General features: G+C 29.3%; 1 protein-coding gene across 2 annotated transcripts; it reads right to left on the bottom strand.

Annotated features, from left to right (window-relative positions):
* Positions 1 to 5,143: 5,143 nt before the first annotated feature.
* LOC125807465 (putative axial regulator YABBY 2) lies at positions 5,144 to 11,368 on the bottom strand. 2 transcript variants are annotated; one of them, XM_049487187.1, is made up of 6 exons: positions 10,914 to 11,368; positions 8,495 to 8,614; positions 7,921 to 8,053; positions 6,181 to 6,229; positions 5,984 to 6,059; positions 5,144 to 5,500 (listed from the first exon to the last, which is right to left on the bottom strand). In XM_049487187.1, the coding sequence occupies exons 1-6, from the start codon at positions 10,992 to 10,994 to the stop codon at positions 5,384 to 5,386; spliced, it is 576 nt and encodes a 191-aa protein (XP_049343144.1). In that variant the 5' UTR covers positions 10,995 to 11,368; the 3' UTR covers positions 5,144 to 5,383. The 2 variants fall into 2 exon arrangements, with proteins under 2 accessions (XP_049343144.1, XP_049343143.1); XM_049487186.1 differs by having other exon boundaries at positions 7,921 to 8,056; positions 10,914 to 11,180.
* Between the last annotated feature and the right edge of the window lie 1,262 nt (positions 11,369 to 12,630).

Raw genomic sequence — 12,630 nt, 5'->3', positions numbered from 1 at the left:
TTCTAGCTTCCATTTTCACCTTTAATATAAGCACACCACTATAGAGTTTCTCAGCAAACTGAGGCTGAGTCTGCGAGTGAAACCCCAAAACGGGCTTGTTTGTATATGATCATTTTAGTCATAAGAGATATCGGGTTTGAGCTCTAACGAGGGAGGGAGTACCATTACATGTATATATACCAATATATATATATATATATGTATGTGTATATTGTTGTATACCAATGTGAAAGAGATTGAACATCAGCTAGATTGGTGGATCTTGTTGAATCTCTCATTAAACCTAAATTTATTTTCAATATCTGGTGGGCCTATACTATAATAGGAAACCCCAAAAAGTACTACATCCTTAGTTTTCTTGACTGTCCTTTAAATATTTTGGACTGGACCACCCTTCTTTATATAGGGTAGCATGCATGTGGGTCCCACCCCACACACCCTCATTTTTTCAGGGTATGAGGTGATAGTAGTATCATAGATGAGTAGCTACTTCAAATGCATACAACAAGCTTGAAAATCTCCTTTTTTTCGAGTTTAACCATCTAGTTTTCTAAATTTTCGTGGCCTTATTCAGAAACCTCTATTGAATACATAACATGTACACTTGTCATATGGTTGGTATACGTGCATTTATGTTAATGCAACGACCCCCAAATATTTTTTTCAAAAATTATAATCAAACCCAACTCCATTTTTATTCTCTAAGTTCATCTTTTAGGGATAGTATATATATGGTAAACAATTGAAGTGGAATTAATAAGTCTCTGATCGATCGATGATGTTTTCTCTAGATTATAATCTATGGATTATTCCCTACTTAAGTTTATTAATTTCACTCCCATTTAAAGGTGAATTAAAAAAATGTATGCAGTACCAGAACGAAAATGAAATTGCAAATATATAAATTCCAATCCAAGCTAGAGTGGAATCAAAAGGAATCCCTTGATCACCTAATGCTTAAGTACCGAGTCCGGCACTAAAAGGGCACATTTTTTAGCGCAATGCATCAGACGGATTGTTGGCCATCTTTGTGGTGAACCCCAATTATCACGTTGAAATAAAATAATCTTATATTTTATTTCGAAATTATTATCTATTATGCTTCGTACCGATCCATTCCTACTCCTTTAATTTAGGGATAGTGTCTTGACAGGAGAATTTCTAAATGAATATCAAAGCAAGTATACCTCAGAAACCTACCTATCTTTTTACACACTGATCAGACTGAGTACTATAGCCCCCACCCCCCTCATTAAATTCCAAAATACCAACTAACATGATTTGACGTTACAGATTCTGCAGCTTAAAGCCAATACCTTTTTTTAAAATAAAAAATAATAATAAAAAAAGGAAAAAACGCCTAATATGTTCCTCAATTAAAAGCATATAGATGAGTCGAAGAATGACATAAATAACTGTTTTTCTTAAAAAAATATGATATTAAAGAGAAAACTTCCAACTAGATTTTTTTTTTTTCACCACTCATAAGTCACAATCAATATCTTTTTGAGAGATTTGATTCACTAGCTAAATTTATTTTTAATTTTATGTCTTTTGTAATGAAAAGATTGATTTTATTGTATTAAATTTATAAATAATTGTAAAGAATAGTACAAACAAATCGAAACAGAAAAATAGTAATTGACACTAAAAAAAAAAATTGCAACTTAAAAGATGATCAAATTATTGATAAAGAAAGGCCAAAAAGAAATAATTAAAGGTGAGTTGAGGGTTCCATGATTGTGTTGTGTCCACTCTTGTCAAAAGTCATTGATACTTTATAGTACGTGGTCTTTTCATTTCTTGAATGCTTAAAGCACATAAATCTTGGTAGCTAGCTGCTAGGTTATACAATATAGTAGTAATATAATAATAATGATACTATTGAAAATAAAGCTAGGGTTATAATTTATATATATTTCTGCAGCCGTGACTTGAGTATGTCTTTTGCGTTAAAAACATTTTACTTGGTCTACTCTATTCTTTGGCTCAGAAATATTATTTTTGAAATAGGAGATTTAAATAATTCTCCCCCGTTTAATATCAATAAGTGAGGTCAAGGAAGAGTAGAGTGTAATCTCGAGAAGGTAGAGAAGCTATTTTCAAAAGACTCTCGGCTTAAGAGCATCAAATCCAATTAAGAAGAAGAAAAAAACACAAAGAAATCATAACCGTTAATAAGAAAAACAATATTAAATCTACGAATTAAAGAAACAATAACAACAATAAAATAGTGTGATATATAATATAACAATAGGGTATATATATATTATGTTAAACACCATTAATGAATTAGTGATCCTTGGAATAGAGAAAGACATAAAGACGTAATGAGATATTCCAAAAATGGTGTAATGAGTTATAGTAACTGAATTTAGAATATGGTATTTATTGATACCTTAAATGGTAAGTAATGGCGTGCATGACTTTTGCTGAGACGAAACCAAATTGGTTTAAAGCTGGTGCAACGCCATACAAGTTTTATATTAATTAGTTTAGCAGAGCCATCAAATTCGGTGTTTATTTGGTCCCATCCCTTCATTTCGAATCTGATTTGACTCTGACTCATGAATATCATGAACTGTTACTATCAACACCCTCTCTCTTATCTTTTTTCTTTTTTCATCTGGTGTCTGGTATCCATATTAGAGCTTGATTAAATTTGGATTTACGTCGAAAAGTAAAACGCTTCCAAACGAACGCGACTCCGTATCCAAAGGACTTGAATTTGAGACCTCTTGATTAAGGATGAAGGAGTATTTACCACTCTACTACGTACCTTCCTTGTTGGCACCCTCTCTCTTTTCATGTGTGTGTCTATGATCACCTTATTGAAAAATTTCTATTCTTAGTAAGAAATCTCAAGTTTAAGCTTTAAAATTTAAAAATTAAATATTTCCCCTCTAGTAGGCCAGTTAGGGATGTTCTTGGTTTGAATTTTGGGTAAAATCAAAACCAAATTAATTTAAATATTTTTTAATTATTAAAATCAAATAAAATATAATTTGTGTCCATTGAGTTTGGTTATTGTTGGTCTAGTTCGGTGTAAAGAAATATACTGATATTTCTTTCTTTTATTTTTTCCCCTTATAATCAGGAAAAGAAATCCATCATTTTCCAACTTGTAATCTATCATTAGGGGTGTACATGATCGGGTTGATTCGGGTTTTTCAAATATCAAACCAAACCATTTGTGTAAAAAATTTAAATTTATAAACCAAACCAAACTAATAAAATTTGGATTTTTTCGGGTTTTTCAAATACCAAACCAAATCATTGTGTCGAATTTTTAAATTTATAAATCAAATCAAACTAATAAACTCGGATTTTTTCAGATTTTTGGATTTTTTTGGTAAAGTTTGCATACAAACATATAATTAACTTGTGCTCCAAATATTTCTTTAGTCCAACCAAAATACAATTATCTAAGATGTTTCTTAAAAAAATAACACAAAATATGAGATTAGTACTGATGACACAAAAATATTCAATAAAAAATAATAATGAAATCATCATATAAAATAAATATTGCAAAGTCATAATGAAAATGATCATAATTTAAAAGTACTAAATCGTGCTAAAATAAGTTTAATAAGTATTAGTTACATTACTAAATATTTAAGGAAAATTAAAATTAGATTATGTATTTTAATTGTCTAATCCAATGTAAAACTAAAGAACAAATATCCAATATTATTGTCATTCTTAGTGTTGAATTGATTTTCTTTTTGCATTAGTATTAATTTGATTTTGATTTAAGTTTTATTATAATTATCAACATCTATGAACTATAATCTTTATTGGACCATTCCGAATTCTAAGTTTTAAACTTGAAATAATATATTAAAAGATAAAAACTATGAAATAGTATAAGAAATATTTTAAAATTATATCAAAGTAAATATTTTTATGTATAAAATAAAATTTTAATATTACATATATAATGTCGGGTTGGTTTGGTCTTGGGTTGATTTTTTTTAGTTAAAACCAAACCAACCCAAATATAGTCGGGTTTTTTTTCCGGATTGACTCGATTTGCGGTTTGATTCGATTTTCGGTTCAATTTTGTACACCCCTATCTATCATTAACTTTTTATTGTGGTGGATACAATTTTCTTAAATTATAGAGGAATTCTCTTAATATATGTAAGCTTTAATCAAGTGTATAAAGATGATAAGAAACATATAAATCTGGTAGTTAGTTTCTTTTCATAAATGAATTTAAGGGGTAAATTAGCTCATTAACCTATTAGAGATAATATAATTTTTCATTAAAAAGTATACAAAATATATATATATATATAAAGTTATGAAATTTATTGATATAACTTATCGATTTGGTTCAATTTTTTAATTCAGTTTGTTTTAAAATAAAACCAAACTAAAGCAAATCTTATCGATATTTTAAAACTTAAACGCAAGCCTAACCAAATTAAATCAAAACTAAACAAATATCAATTTACTTAATTAATTTAATTTAATTTTTCCATTTGAGTCGATTTTACCCAAATTATGAACAACTGGTTGGCCAATATTCATCGTTGAATTACTCGAACTTTGGCGTTTGAATACCATATGACTGAAAAGTCCCCCAAAAAATTTAAAGCCAGCCTTGATATGCTGACCATGTTAAGAATAAATACTCAGAATCCAGTTATTTATAAGAAAATTATTAATAAATCTCTATGATAAATATTAATATTGAGTAATTGAAAACTAACATGTATTACATCACGTCCTAGTTCAATTAACATTCTTAATTTAGATTAGGGGCGGAGACAAATAGGTGCAAGGGGGTTGATCATCAAAAACTTTTTCATTAAAAAAATTATAATAACCATGTAAATTAATAAGCATGTTGAACATAGAAAATCACACAGTTTAGGATTAGGACATAGAATCCTAACATTAAGTTTGATATAGTTTATGATTAGAATATAATGTTGAATTTTAATACTATATCACAATATATATGAAGTTGTAAGGTTATATTAGAACCATCAATATGCATGAATTAGCATAGAAAAATACTCCGATAAAAAGTTACATATTTTATCACTCAGATGCTTTCCTCCGTACCAAACACACCCTTAGAGTGTGCTCACACAAACAAACACAAATAATAGTAATAAACTAATAATAATAATAATAAACAAGCGTATATTATTGGAGTAAACATAGTTAATAGTTACAACTTATAATACGAATAAAAAAACAAGGAATCCAAGGCCCTAAAAGGGATGATGCTGAAAGAGCTAAAAACAGTTTATTAGTTTGGAGAGATTAATATAATATATATAATATATCTCACCTATATAATCATATAATATATATATTATATTTGTGATCATAATATAGCTAGATCATATTATTTATTATTTAATTAATATAGACCAATGGTTTTCTGAGGACCCTCTCCTGCAACAGCATGATCCAGTTTATTGGTTTGTTTGTTGCCATCCAGCTTGAGTCCAAAGTGGATATGAGGGAAATGTGCCCACTGCAAAAACATACAGTAAAATATCAAAAAAGGTAATTAAATTTTTTACATAAATATAAAGTTCTTTAGTCACACTATTCTATTTAGTGCCTCTTCTGTTTATTTTCCCCTACCATACCATTTCGCCCATAAAATTACTAGTCAGACTAAAACTCAGAAAAATGACTTCTGTACTAATATCTTGCATATGTATAGAATCTCAATAAAATAAGTAAACAATCTATTTATTTTTTTAAAAAATATTTTTCTTTGTATCGAACACACTCTACATCGATCCTGTCCTTCATGTATTTACTTATTGAATATTAATATACAGTTTTGATATATTTAGATTTAATTGCATTTTTCATTTCCTTCTAATTTCTTCATATATGGCTCAGCCTACATAGCAAAAGTTATTTTGAGCTGAAATAATTATTTTCAATTCTCATGTAGCATGAAAATCTCTATTTTTTTTTTAAATGTATGTAATATATAGCTTACATTTTTGGCAGCAGTGCTAAAAGCTTCTCTGTGGCTAATATCAGGATTGCTTGCCTTTATCCTTTGGATCTCCTCCCTACACATTGAATTAATTAACAACATCATATATATATATATATATATATATATATATATCTAATTCACACATTTCTTAATTTAATGTATATGCTACTTAAAATTATATTATTTTTACTTACTTGATAAATCTATTGTAGGCAGAAGGTACACGTTGTCTTTTCTCCGGTGCTGCAAAGTTTTCAACAAATATTTGAACATATAATTATAACATTTTGAAAGTCGAAACCGTTGTAGGAAGGCAAGGAGGAACACGTAGGAATATCGATTACTATATGAGCCACTAGCTAGTGGCTGAGAGGAAGCGAGCAACACTTTTTTTTAATGGATTGGATGGAACTTAAAGAAACAAACCCCTATTAGAGAAGAGTCATTGTGCGTTAGCTAGCTAACTTTTTTCAGCTAGCTGTGTTATGCCATTATATATAATAAATTATGAATTCGCCTTTAGAGAGTTAGATGATGTTTGTTAGAAAGGTTATGATAACATTAGTTTGTTATTTCCAACTGACATAATTTTACTGTATGAAAATCATGATATTTTATGCACTATAAGGTATGGGTAAATTTAGGTAAAACAAGGTTACAATTGATGATATATATTTGTCATGTGCCAAAATATACATTTGTCCCTAATTGGTTTTGTAGTATTTTTTAAAAGAATTTATTATGTTTTGGACCATTTAAATGGTCTCGATCAAGATTTTGGATTGGTGATTGGATGGTCAGAATTTAATTTTTGTCTAAAGTGTTAGTGCCCAAGAGTTTAGAGATGTTTTAACCAACATAAGTACTCATATTCTTCTTACTAGCATGGGTTACCGTGAATGATTGTGATTCATCCATTTTTAACTTGAGATTTCAGAGTAATTTAAAAACCTAATTTAAGCTCACATCAAAATGTATTTATCGTGTGTTGGAATACGTATTTTTCTTGGTTTAGACACCTATAAACATTTCAGGAGAAATTGAACTCATAACCTAAAACATTTTTTTAGACCCCTCTGTCACTAGAGGGGGAAGCTATTTTTATATTAAATGAGATTCAATATCTAATACATACACATAAAATAAAATAAAATAAAATCTTTTCTGATTGTATAGTTTTCTCAATGTTTAGCCTAAAATCTTTTTTAGGTTAACCATTTGGCAACCAAAATTAATTAAGAGTGGATGAGATTATTTCAACTTGCATGATAAGTAGCAATTTCTAGTTGCCTTCCAAAAGAGAGGCGAGGAGAATTGAATCCCCTTCACGGAAAATTGTATTATGTCCAAAAAGATAATTCCTTTGATACAAGCGAAGATTTTAATATAACGGCAAAGGTGGTTCAAAAATTGTTTTACTTTTTGGTTATAGTTTCAAATCTTAGGTGTGACACACTAGTACTATTTTTTTTGAAATCATTTTTTATGAATTTCTTGCTCCGTCACTATCCAAAAACCACCAAACAGACTAATCTAGAGACTAGAGTCATGCTATACCTTTTTATTCCAAGAAAGGACCTAAGAGAAAAAGGGTGCAAGGAATTCAGAAGTACTTATTCAAGATACTGGTATTACATATAAGTTGGGTACAAGTGTAATGTCACAATCAACTGATGGATTGTACACAATTGGACCCAGCTAATAATGAGATGGTACACAATTGCTCTTCTTTGGTTGAAGAGGTTCAAAATCACTAGTATCAAAGAACTCAACTTGTTTTCAAACCATTCTAGTAGTTAGGTAATAATTTAAAAAGAATCAGACACGCATGTGACATAGATATGTATGCTCTTCATGAAGTCCCTCTTTTAAATTTTTAAAAAAGAGAGTGCGAACATAAAACAAGTAATTAGAGAAAGGGAGAGAGCGCTTACGGCGAATAGGAGGGGATCTAGGTTGATCATGATCAGTAGGAATGGGAGAAAATCTGTGAAATGAATTTGTAGAAGAGGATGATGACCCATAACCTCTACTCATCCCATCTTCAATACTTGACTCATTTTGTCTCTGCTAATTCAACATAATAACACATTATACACTATACAATTACATATAGTTTGCATATACCAATTAGTGTATATATATATATGAAAGTCTCTGTTAAGTTGTGTGATTATTTCATCTAAAATTTTATATTATGTCTCAACGACATAGACTCTCTAAGGTATTAGAAATAAAGAATTTGAAGTTGAACCAAGTATTTCCACATATTCTTGTAAGACTTAACTAAATAAGTACAAGGCAACCACTAAAAAGATTCTAGAATAACTAAATACTCCCTCCGTTTCAAATTGTTGTCATATTTTTCTTTTTAGTCCAATTTATAAAGAGTGCCTCTTTCCTTTCGTATATTTAAGACCATTAGACTAAACGGCATCTTGGTACATTTGAAATATTTCTAATTTAAGATTACAAGAATCGAATTGAAACAAAGAGAGTAAAATATACCTGTAAATCTTGAATGGGGAGAGACTGAAGGGAAGGTGCAATATTAACAGAAAGCAAATTTGCGCAGTGTCCACACCTTACTGTCACTATTGTCATCATACTGTTGCATGGAATGCTAACCTGACATACAATAACAACAATAGAAACAAAATTGAGTAATTAATTTACTATTTTATTAACAAACATATCATCATACAAGTGCTCACTTTTGTCCAGAAAATAAAAAAAAAATATGCATAATCCTTATAGAGTACTTATTAATTTGTGCCTAACGAGATTTCACTATTTGCAGTTGCAAATTTGGCAAATTGAAACATACATTCTGTGTACTTGGACTTAATAGTTAGCAATAGGTTTATAGTAATGATTGAATCTATTACTATCTCGTCCATTTAGTATAACAGAGCAAATTAATGATGGTATAACAATATCAAATAGGAAGGTGACAATCTCAATCTAACGGCATAGCTGGATTGTAGTTAGCGAATTCAAGAATATATAACACATATGATAAGATTCAAACTTGCGATCTAAAATAAAATTTTAAGCATACTAAGCTCCCCAAGTGAGTTACCCCTCAACTCCAATTTATGTGTTTTATAAATGAAAATTCATTTTTTTTTCTTAGTGAAACTTCTTATACTACCAACAAGGGTTGTGGTGTAGTGGTAAGTATTCCTTCATCATTAACCAAGAGGTCTCGGGTTCGAGCCTCCTTGGGTACAAAGTCGTCTTTATTAGGAAACGCTTTACCCCAATGTGAGACTTCCTGTGTGAATCCAAATTTAGTCGGGCTCCAATGTAAGACACCGGATGAAAAACCAAAAAGAAAACATCCAAAACTTATTTTTCACACATTTTTAAAGTTGATTTTTCATATGATCAATCAACTATTTTTTTTATTGAATAAACTTAAAATCAAGAAAAAAGTGATTTCTCGAAATACATAAATATTAGTTGAGTGCTCATGTAAGAAAACAAACCCGAAATTACTATAAGGAGTTTCCTTTAAAGTAGGCTCTTGGACTCATCTCTTTTCTTTTCCTTTTCTTTCGGTGCTCTCTCATCGACTTTTTCTGACCATTTACTCAGTCACCAGAAAAGTGAGTAAACTAGGAAAATGACATGACCACAACAGAAATCATGAAATACACATAATCAGAAAATATATTTAAAATAATTTATATTAGTAAAAAAAATAATTAAATATGTGATATCCAAAGTAAATATTTTTTCTGATGTAAAACTCTAGCGTCATCAATTTCATTTTGTCTCTTCAAATCAAGCAACGTAACTACATTTTCATAAATGGGTGAAAAATATAATGATTTAAAAAAATGTTAGTAATAATATCAAAGGATGGTCAAAATGAGGAGGAAAATAAATTAAAGAAAAATATATCTTATTGTAAGAGGATTATCTTTTTATTATCCAGTGGACAAATGCATACTCCAATTTTTATTTTCATGAAAAAGAATTTGATTGTTTCAAGAATTAGTACAATTATTTATGATCAGCGTGTGCAGTATAGTACGAACTTGATGAGGAAAAAGAGGATCGACCAATTAATTGGTAAGAGAATTAAAAACAAAATGATAACCAAATTATGAGGAATATAATTAACGAGCTTGTTAAATCGTGACAATTAATTAATTAATTAATTAAATCCTTAAAAAAACCATTCACAAGAAACCCTAGTCCTATATTTTATATATAGAGATCTAGTCATATAGAGTATATGAAATTAAATATTTAGCTTGTTTCTAGTCAAACTAGTACAATATATTTTTTTGTCTAGCGACTTGTTAGATAGGGTTTGGGAACCAATTAACTGGATCTCAACTCAATTTATATTTCCTTCCATTAACCTTCAAAAAAACAAGCAAGGAAAAGAAGAATAAAAGAGAAAATAATGAAAGATTGTTTTCAATTATTTGAAAATTAGCATAAAATATGAAAAATATTATAACACTTTGAAGCAAAATTTCTCCAATTCTATCATATCTTTGAGTCAATTTCTCGCTTAACTAATAGTTATCATCTCAGGAAAGAAGTCATTTTTCTTCTTGATTTCAATTTTTTTCAATAAAAAAAAATGACTTTTTGAAATAATAATTATTAGTTGAGAGACCGTAGAAGAAATCATCTCCACATATTTCCAACCCTTGTCGCTTATACTAAAAAAGGAAGAGTTCATTTTAACAAGATTTTGTTGAATTTCAAAAGATTTGCTTTCAAAAAATCCAAACAAAATTGGAACAATTAAACTTTAATTTGAACTTGTACTCATCAACATATTATATTTAAAAAAAATGGACTTCTTCTTCTAATGATTCGATCTAAAATTATTTGCCAACATGCATTTCAAAACTAGCAAAAAGGGTTTCAAATCAAATTAAATTAAATTAAAGAAGTGTACCGCAAGAATTGTGCTGCAGAAGTTGCAATGAACATAGCAAACACGTTCTGAGGAAGATGAATATGTCATGTCAAGTGACATTTCTTATAAGTTTTTTTTTCTTTTTGAGTCCGAAAATACGGATCGAAGAATTAAGAGGCGGATCAAGGACGAGCTCTAAAGTAAAAGGATGAGTCAAAATCAAGAAATATGTGTAATGTTCATCATGTTATGAAATACTAGTAGCTAGGAAGAGAGTTGAAAAGACCTAGCTACAAAAGATGGGGAAAAAAGGGGGAAGAAAAGGCTAGTAAAGGGGGAGATGATAAATAAGGTATGAGGTTTTGAGAGATGAATGAAAGAAAGAGTACAAAACAAACACATATTAGAGGTGAAGAGATTGATGGGATTGGAATGGTTTGGTCTGGTCGGTATAGGGGCAAAGGGGGGTGGGGGTGGGGGTGGGGTGGGGGTAGGGGAGGGATGGGTGGGGGGGTGTGGTGAAGGATGAGAAGTGAGTGAAGGAAGTAGTGGGAGTAGTGGATCATCTTCATCATATAATATAGTGGTATTGTTGTTGTCATGCATATCTATACCAAGTGTAATTAATAGAGTATGCAAAATTAGTTACTACCACAAAGTTGTTATATCCAAATAGTAAATAGATACAAGATGTACATTTGTGTGTCTTTTCATACACAAGTATATAGCTTTCTCAGTCTCATTTTAACTGTTATTTTAGCTCATTTTATTTTTGTAAAAAAAAATGATTTATACTTTTTGTTTGTTGTATTTTTCCTTAAACATAAAAAATACACTATAATCACAAAATAAAGAAAAAACAATGATTTCACCTATCAAGATTATGAATACAAATCTCATGTTTATCTCTTGATTATCTCCAAAATTTGAGGGCTAAAACAACTTTCTCGACTAGGGTGATGTAGAGCTCCTTAAAATTTATTTGAACTCTATTTAAGGAGATTTTGTGGATCCTCAAGTATTTGGATTTTCAGAAGAGTGTGATAACATTTTGATCTCTTTGTGAATATTTCATGAGTTAATGGAATTTTCGAGATGCAGAATTCAAGGGAATATATTACATGTTATATATATGTGAGCTGATGTTTATGGTAGAGTAGCTTTCAAGAACTCAAGCTAAAACCAGACTCGTCTTGTAGATTTTCACAAAATTTCGATGTCTACATTTCCGTTGTTCATTTTTTACTTGTCTTGTATTGACTTGACACATCCCTTAAAGAGCAATAAATAAAATGACATTCAATTATGTCATCTTTTAAATATAATAAATTGAATATTTTAGGAAATGATTATAGTTAATAATAAGGACAAATTAGGAACTATATAATTGATAAATTATCTCCTAAATTTTTTAAAGTGAACAAGTAAAAGTAGACATCTTTTTTTAGACGGAGAAGAACAAAATATAGTTTACTAAGTTACTCCTACTTATTAGATTATTATTTTTTTGAGAATTGAGTTATATTTTTTAAAAATAGTTCTTTAATGTCAAGAATATAGCTAAAAATAATGGTCATTAGGCTATTAATTTTAAAATTTTAAAGTAATAATTATTTTGAGATAATATTTTAAACTAAAGCAACGGACGAAGGGAGTACCTAATAATGGTTTAAGTGATATTTATTAATTGGCTTGGTTATTATAAATATACTTTGGTGCAAATAAATGTTTAACTAATTGATGCTCCATTTAAGTA

This window comes from Solanum verrucosum, unplaced genomic scaffold (genome assembly GCF_900185275.1).
Source record: "Solanum verrucosum unplaced genomic scaffold, falcon-dt-bn FXZP01000183.1, whole genome shotgun sequence".
Taxonomy (NCBI): Eukaryota; Viridiplantae; Streptophyta; class Magnoliopsida; order Solanales; family Solanaceae; genus Solanum; species Solanum verrucosum.
This window is presented reverse-complemented; position numbering and strand designations above follow the sequence as displayed.

Coding starts and splice junctions, on each gene's coding strand:
- LOC125807465 (XM_049487186.1), bottom strand. CDS start 10,994: ATGTCACTTGACATGACATATTCATCTTCCTCAGAACGTGTTTGCTAT. Junction 8,615..10,913: donor TCTGCAGCACAATTCTTGCG/GTACACTTCTTT, acceptor ATTGTATGTCAG/GTTAGCATTCCATGCAACAG. Junction 5,501..5,983: donor TTAGCACTGCTGCCAAAAAT/GTAAGCTATATA, acceptor ATGTTTTTGCAG/TGGGCACATTTCCCTCATAT.